Source organism: Monodon monoceros, unplaced genomic scaffold, assembly GCF_005190385.1.
Source record: "Monodon monoceros isolate NGI ecotype Baffin Bay Population unplaced genomic scaffold, NGI_Narwhal_1 Super_Scaffold_3, whole genome shotgun sequence".
In the NCBI taxonomy this organism is placed as follows: Eukaryota; Metazoa; Chordata; class Mammalia; order Artiodactyla; family Monodontidae; genus Monodon; species Monodon monoceros.
In genome coordinates this window covers 43,483,752-43,511,079 of record NW_021703780.1, presented here as the reverse complement: position 1 = coordinate 43,511,079, position 27,328 = coordinate 43,483,752, and the positions used below count along the sequence as shown (strand labels likewise).

At 40.4% G+C, this 27,328-nt stretch overlaps 1 protein-coding gene across 17 annotated transcripts in view; it reads left to right on the top strand.

Moving 5' to 3' along the window:
• The window catches only part of DST (dystonin), a 497,869-nt gene that overhangs the window by 376,992 nt on the left and 93,549 nt on the right, over nt 1-27,328 (top strand). For all 17 annotated transcript variants that reach the window (XM_029242504.1, XM_029242501.1, XM_029242518.1 and 14 more), the window contains 11 exons: nt 3,662-3,870; nt 5,085-5,402; nt 6,198-6,364; nt 7,993-8,149; nt 9,035-9,161; nt 11,644-11,706; nt 12,297-12,538; nt 13,418-13,547; nt 16,465-16,664; nt 18,073-18,568; nt 20,431-21,902. In XM_029242504.1, the coding sequence (XP_029098337.1) occupies nt 3,662-3,870; nt 5,085-5,402; nt 6,198-6,364; nt 7,993-8,149; nt 9,035-9,161; nt 11,644-11,706; nt 12,297-12,538; nt 13,418-13,547; nt 16,465-16,664; nt 18,073-18,568; nt 20,431-21,902 (3,581 nt within the window). The remainder of the gene's footprint in view (nt 1-3,661; nt 3,871-5,084; nt 5,403-6,197; nt 6,365-7,992; nt 8,150-9,034; nt 9,162-11,643; nt 11,707-12,296; nt 12,539-13,417; nt 13,548-16,464; nt 16,665-18,072; nt 18,569-20,430; nt 21,903-27,328) is intronic.

Below are 27,328 nucleotides of genomic sequence, written 5' to 3'. Positions count from 1 at the left end.
TTGTATCGACTCACAGTATTTAGTTTAAACTAAACGCACAGTGGATTATCAATTAACATTGTTTATTGTCTTATTATATTTTTTGTTTGGACTTCGCTACTTTTCCTATATTTAATGTGTGGTTTCAGGTTATTAAATATTTCTCAGTGTGAAATAAAAACTTTAACATAGCAAATGATTAACATACCTTTCACCCCAAGAGAGCTGGCATTAAAATCTGAGTTGAAATTATAGGTAAAGAGAAGGATGAAGCTTTGCTCTTCTAGAACCACTCTGTAGAAGTCAAACCTTTTTCTTTCTTACATTCAGAATCTTTTTTTTTTAAACTATTTTCAGATGATTTTTTTCCAGCAGTGTATGATATGCTCCTTCTAACCTACAGGAAAAATATTTCATCTTATTTTGCCCAACGGGATTTCGTATTCAAAGAGGCAAAAACCCTCGAGGCGAAATATCAGTAATATGACATAAAGTCCTGCACTGTTTCAAGAAAATGTAAAAAACAACCAAAAAAATTTATACATTTTCTGTTACAGTATTTCATCATGGATTTAAACACTGATATAGTGCAATTTTTTATCAATATTTTTTAAAATAAATTTATTTTTATTTATTTTTGGCTGCATTGTGTCTTTGTTGCTGCTTATGGGCTTTCTCTAGTTGTGGCGAGCAGGGGCTACTCTTCGTTGTGGTGCGCAGACTTCTCATTGCGGTGGCTTCTCTTGTTGCGGAGCACTGGCTCTAGGCACGTGGGCTTCAGAAGTTGTGGCAACGGGCTTCAGTAGTTGTGTCTTGTGGGCTCTGGAGCACAGGCTCAGTAGTTGTGGCGCATGGGCTTAGTTGCTCTGCAGCATGTGGGATCTTCCCGGACCAGGGCTCGGACCCATGTCCCTTGCATTAGCAGGCGGATTCTTAACCCCTGAGCCACCAGGGAAGTCCGTATCAATATTTTTTAATTAAAGTATAGTTGATTTACAGTGTTGTGTTAATTACTGCTGTACAGCAAAGTGATTCAGTTGTACATATATATATATATACATTCTTTTTTTAATATTCTTTTCCATTATGATTTATCACAGGTTATTGAATATAGCTCCCTGTGCTATACAGTACGACCTTGTTGTTTATCCATTCTATATATAAGAGTTTACATCTGCTAACCCCAACTTCCCACTGCATCCCTCCCCTAGCCCCCTCCGCCTTGGCAACCTCCAGTCTATTCTCTAGAGACATTCAGAATCTTTCGATCGTGCACCTTGTCACGTAATTTTCAGCATGTGTATATAGATGCTCAGAGATGCACATGTATTTATTAATTACATACACCTATTGCTATCTTAGCATATTATGTACATTATAAGACCCCAAAATATAAAATGTTAAAGTAGACGATAAAACCGCGAATGATCCTGTGTCCCAGAGCACTGTCTTCACCTCCCACCTTGGCAACCACTGCTCTTGGGACAGGGGCTTGGGGGAGAAAAGACGATTTTATATGTAATTCTGGTATTTGAAGAGGCATTTTGACACCTTCCCATTGTTAACTGTACACAATTTCACTTTCATTTGTTTAAAATCCATGTTACATTATTTTAAGACTACAGCTTCTCTCTGGCATAGTTTTTTAGGAATATGTGAAAGATATTTAAGAAATAGAGGAGTTTCTCTAAGATCTATTTGACTTCTAAGAAAACCAACCACTTAAAAAAGTAACATTCTTGGGCTTCCCTGGTGGCGCAGTGGTTGAGAGTCCGCCTGCCGATGCAGGGGACACGGGTTCGTGCCCCGGTCCGGGAAGATCCCGCATGCCGCGGAGCGACTGGGCCCGCGAGCCATGGCCGCTGGGCCTGCACGTCCGGAGCCAGTGCTCCGCAACGGGAGAGGCCACAACAGTGAGAGGCCCGCGTACCGCAAGAAAACAAAAAAAGTAACATTCTTAAAGTAAATTTTGTTTGTACCTTTTTCTAAAATATTTTTTAATTACTAAAGTCAAGAATTTACTTCAGTGACAATATTTTATTACTAAGGAGTCCAAAAATAAACTAATACAATGTGTTAATTAAAAAATTTTTTTTTATTGAAGTACAGTTGATTTACAATGTTGTGTGTGTTAATTTTATTAAAATAGCTGACTTTGCTTGGGAAATCACTTACCATAGCTAAACAGATATGATGGTGCCCTGTTGAAGCACAGAGCCGCCCATTTGAGAAACAGCTCACCTGCCAATCACAGCCTGCAGTTCAGATGATCTGCTCTGTGACTTTCAAATCAGGGCTGTACTTGAACCCGCTGCTTGTCTGCCCTCAGCATCTTGGTGCATATTAAATTCTGTCCCCTCCCTGTTACCCTTCTCATGGGCTTCATTGTGTTTTCGTGAAAGGAGCATGATTGTCTCTTTCAATCATCCAAGCTTAACCTCTCAATTCAGTGAAAATTTGTCAAACTGTTTTCTCATGATATAATATTAGAACAAGCAAAAAGAAATATTGTTTGTTTATATGGATTATGTACCATGAGCCAAACATAAGCATGTAAGAGATTTCATTTTTATAGAGGTGTCAATATTTTCTTCCATTGAAACATTTTACAGTGTATCAGAAATAATTAAAATTCTTTTCAGATCCTTGGACAGTAAGTGATAAATTGATGATTAAAAACATTGTTTTCCAGAGAGGTGGAGTCGGCGGAGGGAGAGGTGAATACATTAAAAACTACTGTTCTTTGAACTTATCATTGGTCTTGAAGCATAGAATGTAGGTTGTTAAAATATAGAGCTTTATATACGAATGAAAACTAGCCAGAAAGGTTTTTTTTTAAAAGCATCTTAAGTCTTTAGAATTGAAAGTAAAGTTAATCTTATCTGAGGCAGGTCAGCCTCCTAACACTGTTTGTTTTTCCCTTTGCCTGCTATTAAACTTATCAAATACATTCTATCTGTGTTATCTTAGAAGCATCACCTCAACCTTCTGTATTTTATGTGAATTTTCATTGTGTGTTGTCTATTTTCTCAGTACATTTGCATCTGCTAACTTCTGTGCGTTTGAGTACTTTACTTAGGATGTGAAGGATGAGAAAAACTTAAATCTTTGGGTGTGTGTGTTGTGTGTGTGTGTGTGTACGTGACAGAGAGAGCATGCGTGAGCAGGAAAGATTGAAATAATTTTTATGCGTAAAGGTTAATTCTTAATAAATCTTTATAAGAGTATATTGTTTCTTGAGATTAGCTCTGTAAGACTGTCACCTTTTTTTTTTTTTTTCCATGTAGTTATCAAGTGTGGCTAATTTGAAAAGTCAGGTTGAGAACCAATATTTATTCCAAAGATTGGCTGTTTGGATCACATTCATTTCTCTGGACAATTCAAATGTTTATGCATCCAAAAATCTTTTTTTCAAATGAAGATTATACACACACACAAGCAATTATATTTACACATATATACTATTTAAAAATTTTTAGCTTTTTATTTTCCACTAGGATCTTTTCTTTCTTTTTTCAGGTTTTGGTGGTGCTCTGATGATGCATTATGAATTTATCATTTCAACCTTTTTTCCTCTTCCAATTCTAGTGTAGTAATTTTTGTGACTCTCCTTAGTGTGTTTTGCAAAGGAACGGCGCAAAGAGAACTTAGTGGTTAAAGTTTCCCGATCCTTTTGGACTAGGTGACATTGTCGGGAGATATGATGACCTGTCCAAGTCTGTCAGTGAACGAAACGAGAAGCTGCAGATAACCCTGACCCGCTCTCTGAGTGTGCAGGACGGCCTGGATGAGATGCTGGACTGGATGGCGGGTGTGGAGCGCTCGCTGGAAGAGCAGCGCCCTGTGCCCTTGAACTCCGCCGCTCTGCAGGATGTCATCAGTAAAAACATCGTAAGTGACTTCCAACAAACCACTTTTAGATGAAAATAAACCCAGCATCTCAGGTTATTCAAAAAGTGTGGATGTTTTCATGCTCTGCCCATATCAAAGCCTTTCACTGATTTTCACTACACATTTTCATCCCTAAAATTCATATATCCTGGGTTTTTCCATGTGTAGATGTAAACCTATATATGAAGAACTTGAATGTTCTTGTTAGTGTAACATTATTTGCTCTTTTATCTGTGTATCTTCCTCAGCAAATGAATCGTGGGTTATAAAGATCATTTTAGATGGCAGGGACCAGAACCGTATAATTCTCTTTAAGAAAAAACACAGACTTATTCTTCCCAGGAACTTGAACTGTATATACTGTTGGGTTCTCTTGCTAAAACAGCACTGGAAATTTGGATAAATTTAAAATAATTGTATGAACGTTACTAAGAGAGTAGAGCTTAAAAGTTTTCATCACAAGGAAAGAAATTGTAACTGTGTGTGGTGATGGAGGTTACCTAGACTTACTGTGGGGATCATTTGGCAATATTTACAATTATCGAATCATTATGTTGTACACCTGAAACTAATATAGTGTTATAACATTATTGTAACATAGTTATACATATGTCAATTATATCTCAATTAAAAAATTGTAATATATTGAAAAAAATATAGTAAGCTCCAAGGATGGGTAGATTTAAGAGAAATTTAAGGTGTAAAGAGATGTCTCCTGAATATAAAAACGTGGAAAGTAGCGCTTGCATAGAGACAAGTGTGCGAAGCGATTTTCTGTGGAGCAGAGAGGGACTTCCCTCTGTGTACTTTTCATGAACATCACTCATGGTACAGGGCATCCCCGCACACTGGGTCCTGTTTGTTCCTCACGGCTTCAGCCAGCTGCCCAGGAGGTTAATCAGATCAGTCTTGTTGTTGTCTAGCCTTTGAAAAATCAGGACCGTGGATAATCCCTGGGCTGCAGGAGATCCCGGGGTTGCTGAGTGGCGGCTGTCTCCTGCCTCGCCAGGGCAGCCAGCCAGCTGTTCTCCAGTCTCCTTGCGGGGACTGGGGATGGGATTCCTCCAGGGACCAATCAGCTTGTCTGTCACTCCCATTAGCTTCCTTAGTCACAGGTGGCTCAAACTTCTGTTGTTCTGAATAGTAATTTTTATAAGTCTGACGTTATTTGTAAATATCATTATGTTACGTGTGTGGTATTTGGTTCATTTCAGTTGTTGGACCAGGACATTGCAGGGCGGCAGAGCAGCATAAATGCCATGAATGAGAAAGTGAAGAGGTTCACAGAGACCACAGACCCGTCCACCGCATCCTCGCTGCAGGCCAGGATGAAGGACTTAGCCCTTCGCTTTTCAGAAGCAAGTCGCAAACACAAAGAAAAACTTGCCCAAATGGAGGAACTCAAAACCAAAGTGGAGCTGTTTGAGAACCTCTCAGAAAAACTCCAGACATTCTTAGAAACCAAAACCCAGGCTCTTACTGAGGCAGACGTGCCTGAGAAGGATGTTACTGAGTTGTCTCAGTTTATGCAGGTATGTTTCCCATGGAATTCACAAGGCTGATCAAATATATCAACAGCTGAGACAAGCACGTACATTTATTGGCAGAGTTATGATTAACAAGCATCATTTTAATTGCTGATGGATTGGTTAGATCTATGCTTTCCTCCTTTAAAAACTTCAAAGCTCATCTTCTCCTTTGGTCATTAATCAGAAGTGAGCACCATCTCTCATTTCCTGTATATCGTAGGTGATATACATATCTTATTTCAGAGCCCACAGAGGCAGAATGTAAAGAGTGCATATTTAAATTAAATTAAACTGTTCTCTTTCAAACAGCCTGCCTGCATGTTTGTTTATGCTTAGACCATAGGCAGGATCATTCTGTGAAATTCTGAGTGGAGCCATTCTGGTTCCATACTTACATCTTGATGGGATGCCCTTTGAAGATCTAGCAACACCTTATATTTTTTTAAATTTTTGTATTGAAGTATAGTTGATTTACAGTGTTGTGTTAATTACTGCTGTCCGGCAAAGTGACTCAGTTACACACACACACACACACACACACACACACACACACATATATACATTCTTTTTTAAATATTCTTTTCCATTATGTTTTTTCATAGGCTATTGAATATATTTCTCTGTGCTATACAATAGGACCTTGTTCTGTATCCATTCCATATATAAAAAGCTTACATCTGCTAACCCCAGCCTCCCCCTCCATCCCTCCCCCAAGCCCGTCCCCCTTGGCAACCACCAGTCTGTTCTTTATGTTCGTAGCAACATCTTATATTGATGAAATATCTAAATGCTTTGTAGGAATCAACTTCTGAACTGCTAGAACGCAGGAAAGATCTCGAAGTTTTGCAGAATCTCTTGAAGGAGATCTCCAGCCATGGCTTGCCAGGGGATAAAGCTCTGGTTTTTGAAAAAACAAATAATTTGTCAAAGAAATTCAAGGAAATGGAGGATACTGTCAAAGAAAAGTAAGCACCACTTAAGAAATTGGATTTTATTCTACTTGATACTAATTGGAATGCATGATTTTTATTTAGTTATGTAGCTACCTGAAACAGTTTTTGGAAACTTGAGAATAAGCTTAGGGTTACTTTATAAGTACTTTAATATTGATAAATTTTTTGCTGTTAAAACTAAGTATAGTTTTTGTTAAAGTATTTAGGAGGGAAATTCACTACTTCTTACATGAAAGTATTTATAGAAAGCACTGTGTAAGGAAAATGGTGGTGGCAGTGTTTTACTGAAAGTAGTCTAAACTCACTGTAGTCTGAAGGCTTTGGCTATTACATTTTTATTTGCAAAGGCAGAAATAACCTTGAAAGATAGCCCATGGTTCATTGCTTTCTGGGCTCCGTTCAGAAACGATGCATCATTCCAGCATAGTTCTGGATAGTTCTGGATGGCGCTTTTTTTTTTTTGTAAAATAGTTTCCTTTTTGAAGAGTTGTAGATCAGACATGATTCCACGAACAAACAAGGTAAGAAACAAGAGAATGAACCTAAATTAAGGTAAATAGCTGTACAGGGGTGTGAGCCTTCTGATTGAGTTTTATATTTCTGATCTCGTGCTAGTTGAGAATATACATCTGGTTTTGCCAAAGTTCATACAGAAGCCACCCAAAAGATAGAAAGTAGTCATTTCTCTTTCAGCTCTTCTTCGTCATTTCTTTGGAATTGTCTACCTAAAACTTTTGAGTGCTGTCTGGACTACTCACAGAGCTATCATTTCCATCCTATTTAATTCACATGGCGCAGAAGAAATATTCTTGGTTTCTTTGGGTAAACTCTAGGTTGTTTCTTCTGTTAGATGGGTCCAATTATAAAATCATGTGGTCATCGGTGATTAGTTTACCAACCATGTACTCTCTGCTAATAATCCACACACCTGCACACGTGCACATGCCATCTACATGGTATCCAGTTACCAAATCTAACTGTCCTCATAGCTGTACCTGTGCCAGGCGTGTGCCCTCCCTCTGTGTAGTGTACAGAGACTGTACAGGGAGATCCGTATAGTTCACTGTGGAGCTTTCTGAGTATCCATGGGGGAGGTGCATATTAAGTTCTGCATCACTAGGTCTCACCTCGTTTTTGGAAACTCAAACCTGTCCTCTCTCTCTGTAAAGACCCAGTTTTACCCATCCACTAAAGTGACTGTAGTGACACTAGGTGGCGCTGTGTTTCCCTCACGTTAGTGACTTGTGTTTCCCCTCTGGTTCTCAGCATGCTGGTGTTTAGCACCATATAAAGCGGACAGATAAAAGCTCACTGGCTCTAAATCATGTTAAAGCTGTTTATATGGCTTTAGAGTGTACGTAGCATTATAGAGTGCCGTTACACATGGGTTACAAATATCTTAACTGTTCCTATCTTGATCTACAGACTTTACTGAGGAAATAGACAAGGAGTAATTTAGCTGATTTCACTTGCCACCTATGAAACCTTTCCTCCTGTATCTGAGGATTGGAGTGTGCCTGGGGGAAGATTTTTTCTTAATGTTAAGCTTGAAATGGGCATAATAATTTACTTTTTAGTAATTAGTCCTTTGGAGTATCTCCCTTTGTGGCTTAAATTTGTCAATGATGTTTGTGATCTAGAAAAGAAGCTGTATCTTCTTGTCAAGAACAGATGGATGCCTTTCAAGTTCTGGTTAAATCATTAAAGTCGTGGATAAAGGAAACCACAGAAAGAGTTCCCATTGTGCAGCCTTCTTCTGGTGCAGAGGATTTAGGGAAATCTTTGGAAGAAACTAAGGTGAATCACTGTCCATGTCTGATAAGAATTTCTCATTTGCTTGTGTTAGGAATGAGAGGTTTCCTTTTATCTAATAGCACATAAGTTAGAGCCTCCTGTATGTACAGTGTATTTTGGTGATATTTGGAAATCATGACGGGTTTAACTGATCCTTTCGAAGAAGGACACAGACTTTCAGTTAATTTGCTTTTAAAGAGACGTATTTGTGAGTTGCTGACTGGTCCGAGTTTCTTTCCCCACCACATCTCTACTTAGTTTATTTTTTATACCACTTTTCATAATGTTAGTAAAAGATCCTTCTCTTCAACTCAGCATTTTGCTCTAGTTTGGATATATCACTCTAACCAGTATTTGAAGATGGAAGTTATTTGAATCTCTAGTGTGTGAGTCTTGTCATCTGACTCAGTCATAAAACTTATGACCAGTTATGGCAAGTTTTCCACTCCAAATTTGTGGAGTTGTGTGTCCTTTAAAATTCATTGAAGTTTTGATGATTAAAATTCACTATTAAATGGAATTCTGAATTTCCATTTTTTAAAATTGTTTCTACTACCTTTTTTTTTTGTAACTTGGCTGTTACCTAGTACAGTTTTGCAGACTTACAGTTGACAGTTACTTTGGAACCCGTGGCAGCTGGGACTAGCCTGGCTTCCACTGTGGCTGGGAGCAGAATTCAGGATGGACCCCACCCCACTCCTCACTAATAACAGAGTTAACAGTCACTTGGACCATTGGAACAAATAGAGATGCTGTCCTTTTCTTCCATCCCATAAGTCAGAACCCACAATCATCACTGTTTTAAGATATGTTTAAGACATTGAATTATAATGTATAACTTGGAAAAGATTACAAAGACTGAAAAATAATGTGTTTTTGTATCTCCAGAAATTACAAGAGAAGTGGAGCTTAAAAACACCAGAGATTCAGAAAGTCAACAACAGTGGGATCTCACTATGTAACCTAATAAGTGCTGTGATGACCCCTGCAAAGGCCATAGCAGCAGTTAAGTCAGGTAAGTGCTTTATTTACATTTGTGGTAAAACCCATTGGGTTTTACCAATGAATTGGGTCCACCCATGTTGATTTTGTGTATGTTATTTTGAAAAATTAATGCATAAAATAACCTTAGAAACACGAAGGGAAAGTGACAAGAAAGATGGCATCTCTAAACAACCTAAACGCTGCCATGGAAAAGTGTCTGTTCTGGTCAAATTTCAGATCTCTTAGGTTTCATCTTATTAAATACTACAATTTAAAATGTAACCAAATTCATCTGTAAGAATAAGAAACATTATATTGGGGAAGGGGAAAGATCAGATTCCAGTTTGTTTTTACCTAATTGATGGGGATGTAGAAATTCTATCTGAAATCTTTTTTTTTTTTTTTAAAAACTTGTTCAAGTCAAATGATCAACAGCAAAGTACAATAGCTCCCATGGCTAAGCCCTTCACTCTTTTTTTTTTTTTTTTTTTAAAGAAGATGTTAGGGGTAGGAGTTTGTTAATTAATTAATTTATTTTTGTTGTGTTGGGTCTTCGTTTCTGTGTGAGGGCTTTCTCTAGTTGTGGCAAGCGGGGGCCACTCTTCATCGCGGTGCGCGGGCCTCTCACTATCGCGGCCTCTCTTTTTGTGGAGCACAGGCTCCAGACACGCAGGCTCAGTAGTTGTGGCTCACGGGCCTAGTTGCTCTGCAGCATGTGGGATCCTCCCAGACCAGGGCTCGAACCCGTGTCCCCTGCATTAGCAGGCAGATTCTCAACCACTGCGCCACCAGGGAAGCCCCTGAAATCTTTGATAAAGAAATGAGTCTGGTCTCCTGGGAAAGAAGGAAGTAAGGAAAGAAAACAGGTTCTTTTCTGTTGAGTGCACCTCTCTTAATTTCTTCCCATCTGCTTTATTCCTTACACCATTCCCAAAGAAAACAGTTCTATACTGTGTTAGCCATCATGTCTGAATCACAGTCTTACCAGGCTTCTCAACAGAAGGGGAGAGTCATGTATAAATAATGGTTCTAAAATTAAGTTGTGGATAGAGTTTTAAGTTTAAAACATATTTATATTTGTTGTCACTATCAGGTTTTAAATAATCCAAGAGTAGACCAAAGGCAGATCTCATATCTTTATTCTGAGGGTTTCTGACGATCCTCTGTGGTTTATCTGCCCTGCTCAGCCCCCAGCTGTTCCCGTTGTGAGGCTGATGTTGAGCTGGGCCCATCTCCACCCACCGTTTATTCTGCTCTTTTAATCCCATTTCAGGCAATCCTCATAGTATAGTGTGTGATGATCTCTCCTTTCTCTCCTAATCAGATTTCCTGAAATGTCAAGGTTTTTTGTTTTTTTTTTAAAGGTAGGGAATTCTGTGGTGTTTTACATTAGTTCTTCATGCCCATTCTATGTTAGTAATAAGTAAAAAGTATTTTTTTCCTACTCTTGACACCTCCCAAGCATGGTAGGAATTAATCTCGAGTATCTAAAGGGTATTTTCACTTCCATCTGAAATGCCACGGTGTGTGTGATTTTTTTTTTTTTTTTTTAAGGGACAAAACTTTAAGATTCAGATATTTAAATGTTTTTGTTTAGGCTTGTTCGTGTGTGGTTAGTTTGGGGAAATGTTTTTGTGTTTTGGATAGAGAGCCAAGGCATACTAACATGAGAAGGTCTAATTGATTTTTTAATATTCTGGTTATGAAAAAGGAACCGGTGCTAGGTGTTTATGGAATTAAAGAGAAATAATTACCACAGCTCACCAAGTAGTTCCTATTTGCTAGGCAGTAGGGTAACTGTCTTTAATGCCCACAGTGGTCTCGCGAGATACGTGTTATTCTCCCCAGCAGTTTGGTGGGATGGATTCACCTGTGCAGCCTCACAGGGAGTCATTAGTGGGGCTGGGGTTTAAGTTCAGGTGAGACATATGCCAGGGCCCAAGTTCCCCAGCCACTGTACCTCCTTCCTCTATATTGATACAGTAATGGTTTCTTTTAACTTTTCTTTCATGTCTTTTTACCTTATTCCGCCTCCATTAAACCCATGAAAACACTGTAACTACAGCAGACAATTCTCAGTTTCTTAACTTGAGACAGACATTCTTTTGTCCGTCAGGCATTTATGCTTCAAGCAACACACATATTGACCAGCTTCTGTGCTTCAGAGACTGTATCACTAAAATAACTTGAGCTTTAAAGCAACCTTATCCCCAAATTTTCTTATAAATTAATAGTTAATGATTAATGTATATAATATAAAGTTACTGAAACTCTACTGTTTAAGTTGATCATGTTATGACTTTAAGAATAAATTTTATGCAAAAGAGAGGATATAGCTTGATCTTTCAGACCTTCATTTGATTTTGAAATTGAATCATTATTTTACATTTTCAAATAGTAATAACATTTTAAAAGAATTAGTGTTTATGGCGTTTGCTTTAATGCCACCTACTATTAATATATATAAAATACAATAGAAATCTATGATGACTTCAGTTTTAATATTTTTGCAGGTGGAGTAATATTAAATGGTGAAGGAACAGCCATAGATACTCAGGATATTTTGGCAAATAAAGGTAAATGGTAACTTTAAGTGCTTATTGATTAAATTACTTGGTATGGTGTTTTTTTTTGAGAGAGAGAAAATCTTTTTAGGGATGAAAAGTAGTTATATCGAAATTTCAAACTTGAATTAAAATGGTATGAGTATAGTCATGTTCTCCATAAATAACATGTTTATATAACATTCCATGCAATTTTGTTCATCTGAACTTAATGAAATCCAGTAATTCAGCTTGGCATTTGGTTTATGTTTCCTTCTTTCGCGTTAATTTGAGATATTTTCTCACTTGGGATAACATTATTTGAGCTATTTTTTTTTAATTTGATGCCTGAGGAATTAATAAGCATCATTTCATGATTTGGGGTTTTTATTCCATTTAAAATATCTATCTCATTTCACTTGTATTATGCAGTGTACCTAAAGTATTTGTCATTAAGTAGCATTGTAAGATGATGTAACATTTTAGTTCTAAAAACTATGACTTTATCATAGTAGACTTAATATTGACAAAATAGAAGGAAATAGCACGTGAAACAAATTTTTATTTCTAGAGCTCTAAACACCCTGAAAATGTGTCGATATAATTTTTCTTCTTACGTTTAGGATTAACGTCCATTAAAAAGGATATGACTGACATAAGCCATGGCTATGAAGATCTTGGCCTCTTACTTAAAGACAAAATAGGCGAACTGAGTACCAAACTCTCCAGATTGCAAAAGGCTCAGGAAGAATCAAGTGCCATGATGCAGTGGTTACAGACAATGAACAACACTGCCACAAAATGGCATCAGGCACCTACACCTACGGACACTGAGGCTGTGAAGAGTCAAGTTGAACAGAACAAGGTATCTTCTGTGGGTCCATTTACCGAAGATGTAAGAGAACAGATTAGCACTCAGGACTGAGCCCTGGGGGTCAGGAGCCCCGTTCTGGTTTCTGGCTCTATAATCTTCAACACATAGTTTGCCAGCTTTGTTGAACATGACTTTTTGTAGAGATTGATGCTAATAGTCACTTATTTTTACACGCAGATGTTATAAAGATGAGTGAGCTGTTGGGTGCAAGCAACTTTGCCACCTTCAAATTAGTTTAAGTCTTGGATTTTAACCAGTACTTATTGGAAAAGATGTATTTAAGGGCTAAGTGTATTAGGAATCTGTTCTGTCCAGTATAAAATAGGGGAGCTCATGCTTTCCCTTTGTTTAATACACGATATTTCTTGCTACAACTGTCAGGGTTGGGAAAACGGTTTTGCACTTTGGCAATGCTGGCAAAAATGTCTCCAGATGACTAACTTATCTTTGAACTCTGTAACGTGTTGTCCAGAAAAGTGCTTATTTGCTAGTAGTCTCAAATCTTGCAGCTTTTATCAAGACTGATTTTCTGATTAATTACAATCATACTGATGTCATTTTCCTTTTTTTCCAAAGGGATTTGAGAATACCTTGAAATTCTTTCTAGGTGATGGGATGAGGGTCATTATCTCTGTAGCTCTAGCATTCCTCCTTGGGATTCTGTTATCAGCTAGTTGAGGAATAGTTATGAAGAGGAAAAGAAAATATAATTCACTGCTGAATCTGGTCCTCACTCACTTCAGCCTTTAACAGTGGATTGTTTCCCCTCTTTTGGTCATGTTGGAGAAAAAAGTGCCCTATTGAAATTGTGTTTTTGTCTTTTGATGTTGACATACTTTAATGAAGTTACTTTTTTTATTTCCTTGTTAGTCATTTGAGGCAGAACTGAAGCAAAATGTAAACAAAGTGCAGGAGTTGAAAGACAAGCTGACGGAGCTGCTGGAGGAGAACCCAGACACTCCGGAGGCCCCCAAGTGGAAGCAGATGTTGACGGAAATAGGTATGTTACCACTTACACCAGAGGCCGTGAACAGAAGCACAGTCATTTTTTAAAAATCATAATCTCTATCAGAAAACATCTATCCAGCAATCTCACTGACTTTGGGATTTGCTTTCATGTTTCAGAATCGATCTTTGCATATTCTAAAGTGTCATTTCATATTACATGGTGCTAGGCCTTGGCATATCTTGTGTTTTTCTCACTAAACACAGTAACGAAATTTATGTTTATGAAGAAGGTAGATACCAGTTAATAGAATGCTGTGTATTGAGTCACATGTTTTCATTATGGTTTATTTTTTACTAGGTTTTGGGTGCTTCTAATTTTTTATGATTTGTTATATTTTAGTGTGGAGAGTCCTTTTTGTTTGTCTGGAAAAGCTGGGTGCCTTTCTCCACCATGGAGTTCCTGATGGGACCCCACCAGCCCCTGTTTCATGCTGCCGGTCCCTTTCCCAACCAGCCTGAGAAGGCTGCTCCCCACAGGAGTCTGGGGGTTTGCTCTTTACCCAGAGTCCTCCTCCCATCTCCATCCTGTCCCTATATAAACTGTTCCTTGGAGATGCAGAATTGCCTTCACAAGCCCTGTTATCTTATCACCCCTTTTCCTTATTGTAATGATATGGGAGTGAGTGTAAGACAGTGACACTCATTTTCCCTACTTCATAGTATTTGGAGAATTCAGTGAGTTAATGTGTGTGCAGCTCAGACAAACAGTATCAGGCACATACTAAGTATGTTTAACTATGACTATCACAAGAATCATTTTACTTTGAATTGTTCCATTATATTTAGCTAAATCTTGTCCTTCCTTTAGAGTCAGATATGCTGTGATAAATTTAGAAGTTTCTAAGTACGTTTTAGTTTAATAAGAGTCATCCTTATACATATAACTGCTTCACTTTGCTGTATACCTGAAACTGACACAACATTGTAAATCAACTATACTCCAGTAAAAGAAAAAGAGACATCCTGAGAGATCTTAATGTTGAAAGGTGTATTTAATCCAACAGTAGAGACTTCTGTTGCATTATAATTAATTGGGCCCTAATTCAGTGGCTGTCAGAATATCAGAATTACTCGAAGGAATATTTTCAAGACATCTTAGAATAGCGGAGGGAGCGAGGAATGCATATTTCAGAAAAGCTTCCTGATAAGATTTTGATATTTCTCCTCCTCCATTTATGGGTTGAGTTGCATTATCTCATTATCAGATTGTGATTGACTAGAACACGCCGTATAGTGTGACGTTGTTTAGGTAAACGTTTCAGGGGCTGGGCTCTATGAAAAGCAGCTCTTCAGTGCATTACACTAGGTGAAAAAAATCTGTCAGATCAGCTCTTCACACCATCAGTGTTGAGTGACTCATGTGTTGAGAGATGGTCTGTAATTCTGGGCTTCAAGGATCATGCCGTCCTCAGGGCTGGGGGAGCAGGCAGGGCATCCTAGCGGAGGGTGAGACCCAGTGGGATTGTGAAAGCGGGATGGGGCAGGGACAGAGGGGGAGGGATGGAGCATGTGAGCTGTGGGGTCCTTGTGCACCCAGCCTGTTGCGATGAGGACGTGTGATCAGCGGGCAGATGAGGGCTTCCTCTCGGAGGACAGACCTTCTCAGATGAGCACACGAGGGCCCTTTTGTGGGAGACCCTGGAGGTCAAGCAGAGGTCATCAGATTTTGCCATCTACTTGGTGATGAGTAAATTATTGAGGGGTTTGAGCCCAGAAGTGACATATTCAGTGACGTTTAAGGGAAATTATTTTAGAACCAAATTCATTGCAGCTGAGGATCATGAATCGCAGGTAAGCTGGTTAGAAGGCTCTTGGTCTAGGTGTGCAGTTCTGGAAAGGGTGCTCCTGGCAGCAAGAGCAGAGCATCCCCTGGGGACGTGTTAGAAATGCACATTCAGACATCACTTCAGACCTGCTGATCAGTCCCTCCGGGGGTGGGCCCAGCACCTGTGTGACCAGACCCTCTAGGGGGTCTCTGATGCAGCTCCAGCTTGAGAAGTACTGGTCTTGGCAAAAGATGGTGAGGACCAATGTGGAGTTGGGTATTGGGAATGGAAGGACTGGGTTTAAGGGTTTGTGATTGAGGATACAGGAGAGTCATGAAAGAACATCCTGAGTTATGGCATTTCATGACATGCATGAGAATAACCTTCAAAAGAAGTCTAAAAGTCGGAAAAACCTACCCATTTTGATAGGAATATCGTGAGTTTTTTCCTCCAACATTGAATTTAAGGGGTTGGTGAGATTTCCTATTGTAACTTCTGAGCAGTTGGCTGCTGATGTGTGATTTGCGTAGAAGAGCATGGTTGGGTGTAGATACACACATTTGGGAGTCACTTACCACCATCTGGTCGTTGAAGGTTTGCTATTAAAGAAAAGGATACATGTTCGTTGTTCTAGTGGGTCAGTTCTAGTTGAATAAACAGACTCTGTAGGACTTCTAGAAGGAATGAGGGTTCTCAGGAATATTCCATAATCTACAGCATCTTCCATCAGATTCAAATCTATTTTTCTTACACTTCAGTTTACACAAACCATTGGTACCATAAAATCTGTATCGTTAAATGCAATTAACGCACAGGTTAGTCTTTAATTGACTATGTAAGGAGAGCCCTGTCCTACAATCTTCATAGATACAGTTGTATTAAATGTATAACAAACAAACATCTGGGCTTCCCTGGTGGCGCAGTGGTTGAGGGTCCGCCTGCCGATGCAGGGGACACGGGTTCGTGCCCTGGTCCGGGAAGTTCCCACATGCCGCGGAGCGGCTGGGCCCGTGAGCCATGGCCGCTGAGCCTGCGCGTCCGGAGCCTCTGCTCCACAACGGGAGAGGCCACAACAGTGAGAAGCCCGCGTACCGCAAAAAAAAAAAAAAAATCTGTTTCATCCTTTATCTTTTTTTCTTCTAGATTCTAAGTGGCAAGAGCTCAATCAGTTAACAGTTGATAGACGGCAGAAACTGGAAGAATCCTCAAATAATCTAACCCAATTCCAGACCGTGGAGGCTCAGTTAAAACAGTGGCTTGTGGAAAAAGAACTGATGGTCAGTGTCCTTGGGCCCTTGTCGATTGACCCAAATATGCTGAACACACAAAGGCAGCAGGTGCAGGTGAGTCCTACCTGACTTAACAAGACAGATGTTTTCATTAGATACATTACCTTGGATGGTATGTGCTCTGCCTGTCTCGGAGGGTTTGTAATGTGTCAGATGCCCACGAGGTACTGTCGTGAGGCTGGCGGGAAACCCCCAGAGAAGCAAAGCTCTGGAGCATCCCTGAGGGGTCCACCGAGCCCACGAGTATGGTCAGGTCCCTTGATCGTTTCGGTCATATTGTGGTTTGTAGAGACCCTGTTAAAGAGGACTTTCTTTGAAGCATTAATATGATTGCATAAGTAATAACATTTTTATGAGAAACTAGTATATTGTTTAGAAATGACTCCTTTGAGGTTTTATTCATTTTGATTGTGGTAGTAGATAATGAAACTTATAAAGCTCATGCAAAACATCCCTGAGTGGGGGAGACAAAGTAAGAAGAGAAAGAAGAAGGGAAGAAGAGGAGGAACCTTGAAACCTGCAGGGTTAGTTAGACTCATCTAATTATGAGCAGATAAATCCACAGGGGGAGAAACATGTAAATTGTAAGTCAGACGTAATCGCAGGCGCTCTGCTGTGGTCTCGGTGAGCTTTCTTTCTGTGCACGTGGTGGTTTTGGGGCATGGAAGCTGATCCGTACTCTGAAAATACACAACAGTCTGGGTAGTTGAGTCACATGCTGTCCTAGGCATGTATGTTCTTCATCTGAATAGATGGAAACAACAGATATAAAGAAACATTTGAGGAGAATTAATTATCCATAGTCTCCCAGAGATAGATAAAATATTCTACTAAAAGAAGGACATTTGGGGATCATTCGTTTTATAATGAAAGCCAGTGTGAGCCCGCACGCTCAGAGCGATATGACTTATTGGCTAAATCTTTACAAAAAAGACTGTAAACGTCGATCTTATGTTTAGAAAGAACCTTTGTAAATCAATACACCATGAGTTTGTATATCCTAACACTGTTATCACTGTGTATTTCCTTTGGTGTAAAATGCTATAGAGCATTTAAAACAATCCTGTAAAAAGAAAAATGCAAATAGGAAGAAATCAAATTGGTGTTAGTGTGATGTAAACTTGTCTAAAAGCAGTGTTTCCCTTTGTGTGTGAAAATTTGTACATGAATTTTTGTTCCTTTTCCCCACACTAGCAAAAATATTTATTCTCTTTTGTCTCCCTTGGGGGATATTATTTTAGACAAAATGTTAATCTCTGTGAAGTACCATTGCTCTTTGGATTAGTTTACGATAATTGGACCGCCTTTGAAATAAAAGCTAGGAAAGCAGTAACAAAAATAAAATAAAAACTAGATAATTAACTACCATTTCTGTCTGTTTAGAAACTTAAAGGTATGTTTTCTGTAATTAATTCTCTAGTCATTTGTGTGTTTATTTGCCCTCATCACCTCTTTACCTTAGATTCTCCTGCAAGAATTTGATACCCGGAAACCTCAGTATGAACAGCTAACAGTGGCTGGTCAGGGCATACTGCACAGACCTGGGGAGCACCCATCCTTCCACGGGATTGTGAAGGAACAGCTAGCAGCTGTGACCCAAAAATGGGACAGCCTCACAGGACAATTGAGGGACAGATGTGACCGGATCGACCATGCCATTGTTAAAAGCACCCAGTATCAAAGCCTGCTGAGAAGCCTTTCTGATAAGCTGGCCGACTTGGATAATAAACTCAGCAGCAGTGTGGCCGGGAGCACACACTCTGACGCGATGAACCAGCAGCTGGAAACAGCCCAGAAAATGAAGCAGGAAATAGAGCAGGAAATGAAGCAGATCAAAGTGGCCCAGGCTCTGGGAGAGGATCTGGCAGCCCTGGTTAAAGAAGAGTACTTGAAAGCTGAACTTAGTCGGCAACTGGAAGGCATCTTAAAATCATTTAAGGATCTTGAACTAAAAGCAGGTTTGTGTGTCTTCTTTGAATGCATGTATTTCCTGGAAATAGGGATCAGTGAACTCCCTATTTCCAAGCTGTTGGGGAAACCAGGCCCCTAAAATGAACCTGCCCGCAGTGAGAGGTGCATGCAAGGAGGGTAGATTTGGGTTCACATGCACACACAGTGTTGCAGGGGCGGGGAGTTCTGCACAGATGATAGGCGGACCCCGTGCCAGCAAAGTCCACTTCGCATAGGCCCATGGAAACTTCGGGTACTCCAGATTAGTTTTTACAGACTTTCAGACATAGAGAACAGACTTGTGGTTGCCAAGGGGCAGGGGAGGTAGAAGAGAGATGGAGGGGGGAGTTTGGGATTAGCAGATGCAAACTATTAAAAAAATTTTTTTTTATTGAAGTAGAGTTGATTTACAATCTTGTGTTAATTTCTTCTGTACAGCAAAGTGACTCAGTTATACATATATATACATTCTTTTTTAATATTCTTTTCCATTATGGCTTATCGTAGGATATTATATAGAATGGATAACCAACAGGGACCTACCGCATAGCACAGGGAACTCTATTATTCAGTCTCCTGTGATAAACCAAAATGGAAAAGAATATGAAAAAGAATGTGTATATATGTATAACTGAATCACTTTCCTGTACAGTAGAAAATAACACAACATTGTAAATCAACTATACTTCAATTTTAAAAAACAGTAAAAAAAACAAATTGGTTTTTAAAGGTGTCAGTGTTTATGCTATGCGACAGTCTTGTTTCACCAGAAAAGGAGACGACTACAGTTATTAAAAAAGGCTTGGCATCATTTTCTTGATAACAGCTAGTTCATCTGGCTCCATCATGGAAGCTTTTCCAGAGAAACGTGTGAGAGAGAAGCATTATGCACGATTTCCTCTCTCGCCTGCTGTAGCCATCACTCTGTGGCCGCTGAGCCCAGGATGGTCCAAGGCAGCAGCAGCAGTTCCTGGGCCCGAGAAGGGCAGGCCAGAGGAGAGCCTGTTGGTTGCTGTGTTGTCATTTGCCAAGTAACACTAGGCACTCAGTTTGTGTTTTTTAATAATTGATTGGATTTGTTTACTGATCATAGCAACCGTTTCAGACTTACTCCTTGATTCTGACGTGATATGGACAGCAAACATTAGCTGTGATGATTACAATGATGGTGACTATTGTTAGGAACCCTTTTCCGTGACAGGCATTCAGCTCAGAGCTTTACTTGCACGCACTGTCACCTCATTCCCACGACAGCTTCTATCAGTGTTGCCAGCTCACACTTGGGGAAATGAGGCCCAGAGGTTTAATCGTTCACCCTAGGCCCTCCAGCTCTTGAGAGGCTGAGTTGGGATCCAGACCCATGTTGTCTCCATGGGCTGCCTTACATTGCCTCCGTGATGGGTAAAAATTACACAGGTGGAGACTTCCCCGGCGGTCCAGTGGTTAAGAGTCCACGCTTCCACTGCAGGGGGCACGGGTTCAGTCCCTAGTTGGGGAACTGAGACCCTGCATGCTGCAGGGCCAAAGGAAAAAAAATCACACAGGTGGAAAAGTCACATTTAATAAGAGATTGGCTATTTATCAGCATCACCTAGAGCTTTGAACAGCTGTCACTACCCCGCCCTAGGATGGAGGTGGCTCTAGTATCCAGCCTCTATTGTCTCTTTTCTTGCCGTAGTCCTCACCTCTTGCCCTTCCCCCACCGCCTTTGTCCATAACATAAGCGCTTTTGTCGTTCTCATAGTCAGTGCTAGTAGCCCTTGCGTTTAGATTATTCTGTGTATTTATTTGGTGGTTTTTCTCTTGGCTTTTTGCAGATTTATTCAACATTTTGATGTAAAATAAACATGTCTGTGGTTTTATTTTTTAGAGAACCATGTCCAGCATCTTCAGTCAGCCTGTGCCAGCTCTCATCAATTTCAGCAAATGTCTAGAGATTTCCAGGCTTGGCTGGATACCAAGAAGGAAGAACAGAACAAATCTCCCGCGATATCAGCCAAAGTCGAGGTCTTGGAGTCATTAATGAAAGATCAGAAAGACTTCAGGAAAACTTTGACCGCCGAGTCTCACATTTATGAGAAAACCATGGCGGAAGGTGAAAACCTGTTACTAAAAACACAAGGGTCTGAGAAGGTAGCGTTACAGTTACAACTGAACACGATTAAAACCAACTGGGATGGATTTCAGAAGCAGGTGAAAGAAAGAGAAGACAGGGTGAAAGATTCACTGGAAAAAGCTCTCAAGTATAAAGAACATGTGGAGACGCTCCAGCCATGGATAGACAGGTGTCAAAGCAGCCTCAAGGAAATAAAGTGTAGCTTGGATCCTGCTGAGACAGAGAAATCTCTTGCCCAGTTAAAGTCTCTGCAGAAGGAGAGGGACCAGCACTTTGGGATGGTGGAACAGCTAAACAGTGCAGCCAGCAGCCTGCTCCATGTCTGTGAAGTGGACAAAGAGGCGGTGGCAGAGGAGAAGGAATCCCTGCTCCAGAAGATGGACATGGCCACCGAGCAAGTGCACAGGAAGAAATTCTCTCTGGAGAACATGGCCCAGAAATTTAAAGAATTTCAAGAAGTTTCCAAAGAAGCTCAGAGGCAGCTTCAGTGTGCAAAGGAACAGCTAGATATGCACGACTCTCTGGGGCCCCAGGCTCACAGCAGTAAGTCCCTGACGGTGTTGCAGACTCAGCAGAAAGCCCTTCAGACCTTGAAGCCTCAGGTCGATCTGGCCCAGGGGCTCGCCCAGGACCTTGTGGTGGGGGCCTCTGACTCCAAGGGCACCTCTGAGGTTCTCCTCCGAGCAGAAGCCTTAGTCCAGGAGCACAGTGCCCTCAGCCAGCAGGTGGATGAAAAGTGTTCCTTCTTAGAAACCAAGCTTCAGGGCATCGGCCATTTCCAGAACACCATCCGAGAGATGTTTTCTCAGTTTGCGGAGTTTGATGATGAGTTGGACAGCATGGCCCCAGTGGGGAGAGATGTGGAAACGCTGCAGAAGCAAAGGGAGGCTATTAAAGCCTTCTTGGAGAAACTGGAAGCGCTCATCGCAAGCAACACCAATGCCAATAAGACCTGCAAGATGATGCTGGCCACGGAGGAAGCCTCTCCTGACCTGGTCGGCATCAAACGGGACCTGGAGGCTTTAAGCAAACAGTGCAACAAGCTTCGGGACCGTGCACAAGCCAGAGAAGAGCAGGTGGAAGGGACCATCACGCGCCTTGAAGAATTCTACAGCAAACTCAAGGAATTTTCTACTCTACTCCAGAAGGCTGAAGAGCACGAGGAGTCTCAAGGCCCTGTTGGCATGGAAACAGAGTTGATTAACCAACAGCTTGATGTGTTCAAGGTAGGGAGTGCTTCCTTTGTACTCTGCGTTTTGGTTATTCAAAGACATTACTGATAGGTATAGAAGGAGATGGCCTATTTTGTAGCATCTTCAAGTAGGATTGTCATGCAGTGTTGGAGCTTAAATGAGCATCCGTGGGCGGAGGGGATATCCAGGTACGTGGGGTGAGTCCAAGCTTCCTGGGGCTTTGGGCCCTCATGGGATAAGGCCTGTGATGAATTAGGAGGTCAAAGGGTGCTTGGAAAGCTGGTGTCTGTTTCTGATGTCACTCACAGCTGCCCTCTGGAGTGACCACGTCCGTGTTTTAAACTCAACCACGGAGGCCCATCCATCACATCAAAAGTGTGTTCTCTTCATGTTTGTGTCCCAGCATTTTCTTTCATGGTGAATTATAGTCTTTTCCTGCTCTTTCCCTTTTTATAGTCTTCTCCTCCTTCTTAATTGAATTTCTTCCCCAAGTTCCTATTTTAAAAGGCAGTGTAGAGTTCCTTGTTGTAATCCTGGCCCCAGACGATTGGGAGTAAATTATTTCTGATGGAACTCTGAGCGCCTTGGGGCTGAGAAATGTGTACCGCCTGGCAGCACCCAGTGATGCCTGATGATGGAGTCGGAGGAGAGGGTGGGCCAGGTCCAGGGTCAGCGATGTGAACCCGCTTAGGGTAGCAGGTGCAGAACTCGCATCTTGTTGAAGAGAGGGTCACCTGCACAGGGAGGGTCCTGGCTGTCCAGCCTTTGCTGCACAGGGCTGACAGGAACCTGTAGGGTTGCAGGGGATCCTGTTCTATTCATGAGGTAAGTTTTACTTTCCAGTAAAGGCTGGTGTGATGCGTGAAGCATCAAATAGGATTAAATAGAAACAGAATTTTCATTTCCCAGGAGAAATGAATATAAATCAAATAGACCTCCTGAATTCTGTGCTGTTGTACTTGACAAAGTCTTTCCTTTGTTTCTCTTTCGTGGTGTTATTTTTAGGTGACTGAAGTTTGAAAAGTAACTTCAAAGTAGCTTCTTTTTCTTCTTTGTTATATTATGGTTGTTTGCTGTTTATAGAGTGCCTTTGAAGCCCAGTTTCTTCAGGGATTAAGAACCTGCGGTTCTGTATTTGGGTCTTGATTCTGGAAGGAGAGGGAAGCTGCCTCACTGTTGATTTAACTTCATTGCTCGGTCACACTTTCACACTGTGGTTTGCAAAATAAAGATTTCATATAAGAGAACTGTCTGTTAGAAAAACAAAGTTCTGTGACAGTTGCTGCTTGGAAGACAGGGGGTAGGGGGGTGCTTAGGTGTGAGTCTCTGGAATTTTCTGTGGGACGGGACCTGACAAAGCTTGAACACTTCCATGACAGTGATCAGGTGGTCTTTGTACTGATGAAAGTTGAGCATGCTTTTGTGAAACGTTATCATTTCTTTGGGTTTTCTGTGACTTTGTTTAGAAAAAGAGAGCAGGCCTTTATCTCTCTTCACTGCTTCAACTACTTATAGGAAAATGAGCAAAAGTAATAATATCGGTGCTGCTGCTTTGTCCACGCCCCCTCTTTGGGTCCCCAGGCATGAGGACAGTGAAAAACATGGCTCTGCTTGTGGAGAGGTCTTCGGAAAGGAAGCAAAAGCAAGGGATAGGAGGGGCTCGCTCACGCGTTGCTTTGAAATTATTTTGCAAACTGAAAAGCACTAAATAAGCATCATTACTGTTCATGGTTACACAGATTGCTTTATTTGACTGTGAAGAAAAACAAAGTGATCATGTCTTCTAAAATAAGCCACTTGGCGTGCTGTGTCTATGTGTTTTCTCATTACTTTTTAAGGAGTTGACTGATTTTAATGAAATTCAGTAATAAAGAATATCATGACATAGCTTCAGTGTCTTGAGACCCAGTGACTGAAATGAAAGTTTCCAAGCAGACAGTCATCTGCATTTGGTATATGCCAGTGCCATAGGTAAAAAACAATAAGAATATTATGGTAAATAAAGATGCTTACACAATCACTGATTCTGTTTTCTCTGTGTGTGTGTTTGCCAGTGTATGTTCTAAAAACTAACAGTTACAACAGTTAACATTTATTGTGGGCTTAGTGTGTGGCAAGCATGACTCTAGACTGTCTTTAATTCTTTTGACAGTCCTGAGAACTGGGTACCATCATTATCCCCATCTTACTGTAAGGAAGCAGAGACTCAGGGAGGGGAAGTGACTTTCCCAAGGTCCCACGGGTAGTAAGTGTCAGAGCCTGGATGTTTTGGTGGCTATAATGCAGTGTTTTGGTCAACTTTATTCATCACGTTGTACATCTTACACTTCTCTGGGAAATTTTCAAATCATCTTTGCTGGAGACTGATTTGGGTGGCCTGAGTAACCAGCCATTGTTGTTGGTTTGTTTGTTTTTCTGATTTTTTAAAATTGAAGTATAGTTGATTTACAATATTGTGTTTGTTTCAGGTGTACAGCACAGTGATTCAGTTTTATATATATATGTATATATGTGTGTGTGTGTGTATATATATATATATATATATATATATATATATATATATATTCTCTTTCAGATTCTTTTCCCTTATAGGTTATTATATAATACTGAGTATAGTTCCCTGCGCTATACAGAGGTCCTTTTTGTTTATCTATTTTATATATATTAGTGTGTATTTGTTAATCGCAAGTTCCTAATTTCTCTCTCCCCCCCCTCCACCTTTCCCCTTTGGTAACCATAAGTTTGTTTTCTATGTCTGTGAGTCTCTTTCTGTTTTGTAAATAAGTTCATTTGTATTTTTTTTTAGATTCTGCATAAAAGCAATATCATATGATATTTGTCTTTCTCTGTCTGACTTCACTCAATATGACAATCTCTAGGTCCATTCATGTTGCTGCAAATGGCATTATTTCCTTCTGTTTTATGGCTGAGTAATATTCCTTTGTATATATGTACCAAATCTTTTTTATCCATTCATCTGTCAATCAGCCATTGTTTATTTTAACCCAGAACACCAGGAACACTCACTTAAGGAACGTGTTCTGTAAAGCCAGCCACTATGATAACAGGAGGTGAATGTGTGTGTGTGTTGTCTTAGAAATGGATCTCTAGCTGTTGTGATGAGGATAATGACAGTTACCACCAGCACCAAACATTTCCTTGTCTTAGTGATTATGTCTTTCTTGATTGAAGTTGTAAATTATCTCAATTCAGATCTTCACTTAGTTTTTGTTGGAGATTAAGCTTTGGTTGGACATTAGTTTTGTTTTGTTTTGTTTTGTTTGTGGTACGAGGGCCTCTCACTGTTGTGGCCTCTCCCGTTGCGGAGCACAGGCTCCGGATGCGCAGGCTCAGCGGCCATGGCTCACGGGCCCAGCCGCTCCGCGGCATGTGGGATCTTCCCGGACCGGGGCACGAACCCGTGTCCCCTGCATCGGCAGGCGGACTCTCAACCACTGCGCCACCAGGGAAGCCCATGGACATTAGTTTTAACATAATATTTTAGGAAGATTTTAAAAATTGCTTTAAGTGGAATAATTTGTATTGAGTAAAAAACTAGTATTTTGCTATTTTATAGTTTCTAAAAATGAAACAGAAAAGCACCGAAGTACTGGGTGTATTTTCATTACAGACTTCGAAATGCAGTTTGACATGACTCTACCTGGTAGCTTTTGTTTAACCTAATGTCATGGGTAAAATCTTATGACAGGTTTTCATACTATAGAATAAGCTGCCTTCAGAGTCTTTCTGGAGCTTCATAGCTGTTACGCAGTTACTCAGTAGGGGTACGTTATATTCACTGGGAGCATAATGGATTATTTAAACTAGGTAAGACAGACCTCTTGGGTTCCATTCTTTTTTTTTTTCCCCCTTAAACTTAACCTAGGAAACAGCAGTTAATGTCCTTGACAGGATAAAATTAATTCATGTTTAATACCAACACAAACATAATGATTGAAAACAAATGCTGTTCTGAACCAAAAGTCCTAATTCACTGTCAGTGAAAGCTATTCGAAGTTTCTGAAAAGAGATTGGTACTACCCTTTATGTTACTTTAGCTAGGTTTTTAAACAATGTGGATTGTTTTCCTACTTCTAAATATTAGTCATTGGATTAAAATGTCTAAAGACTGAGGTATTTTCTATTACTGTTGATAACCCAGAGTACCGTTTTTCTACTTATACTTCCGTATTATTGCATTAAATTCTGTGTACACTGTCATAAATTCCTAGGCAGAAAGGAAAAAGTCCCCCCATCCCTACCTCCTGTTAAAGATTCCTGCTCAAGATTATCTTCAAATCTAAACTACATTATCAGGTAATATTAACGTTTCCACATTTCTATTTTATTTTTCAAAGACATCCCAACTCTATACAAGGAATAGGTGCCACCCTTCCTATGATGTCATCAACAGCCAATTATCCCCACACTGAACTGATTTCATTTCAGTGAAGAGCACAGAAACTTGATGTTTTAGCGAACATATACAGTCACATCCCAGCTAAATATATGACCCTCCCCAGCTCCATCTAGGCCGTGGTAAAAAGTCTTACCCACAGCCTGCTTACTGTTTTTTCTGGCCACTCTGTTGCTGCTCCAGTTGTCATTCGGTTTGTTCCCACAAATGAACACATCACTGGTACAAGTCTCTCTGAACCAAAGATTTCTAAAAGCAGGGAATTTTTAAGCCGAGTTGAAACCAGAGACAGAGACCGGAACACATGTAATTGTGCTGTGATAAATGTTCTCTGGTCCAGGGGAAGGCAGTGTGGAACCCAGGCATCCTCCTGTGCATGTTGGGTGAACTAGAATGCCAGGCGCCGTGAAGCCGGGGAAGCCGGGAGGTTTGAGTCCTAAATGGTATGGCTGAAAAAAATCAATTTCCAAGTATCCTCTTAAGATATTTATTAAATGATCCTACAACAACCTCTGTAATGTCACCATATTTTTAGAGATAAAATTAAACTGTCCGAAGAATGCTTTAATAGTGATTTCTCAGTGGCCCGTATTGTTACATAGAGGTCAATGACAAATTGTTCTCTGTTTTTGTCAAAAACAGGAGCAAATTCAGTAAAGGTGTCGCAGAAGAGGTTTTTCTTGGGGAAATATTCTTACTTGACTGGATTTTTGTTAATGAGCCTGTGTTATCAGGGAGGTTTCGTAACACCTTCCTGTGGTATTTTTAAAGGTGACAGTGTTTTCACTATAGAAACTGTACTTTGATGCATGGGCTTTGTAGGAAGGTCACATTATTCAGTCAGCTATATCAGAGTGGCTTTAAGATGTTAGGAAGAAAAAAATACCACCTATGCTGGGCAACACAGAAGGCCCACCAAAGCAGAGGCTGCATGAGGCCACTACGATGGCGCTGATGTGATGGCAAGGTTCGTAAGACTCCGTGGTCCCACCACACACACCAGCAGAGCCAGTGGGGCCTTCTTCCTACTCCGAAAGGCTGT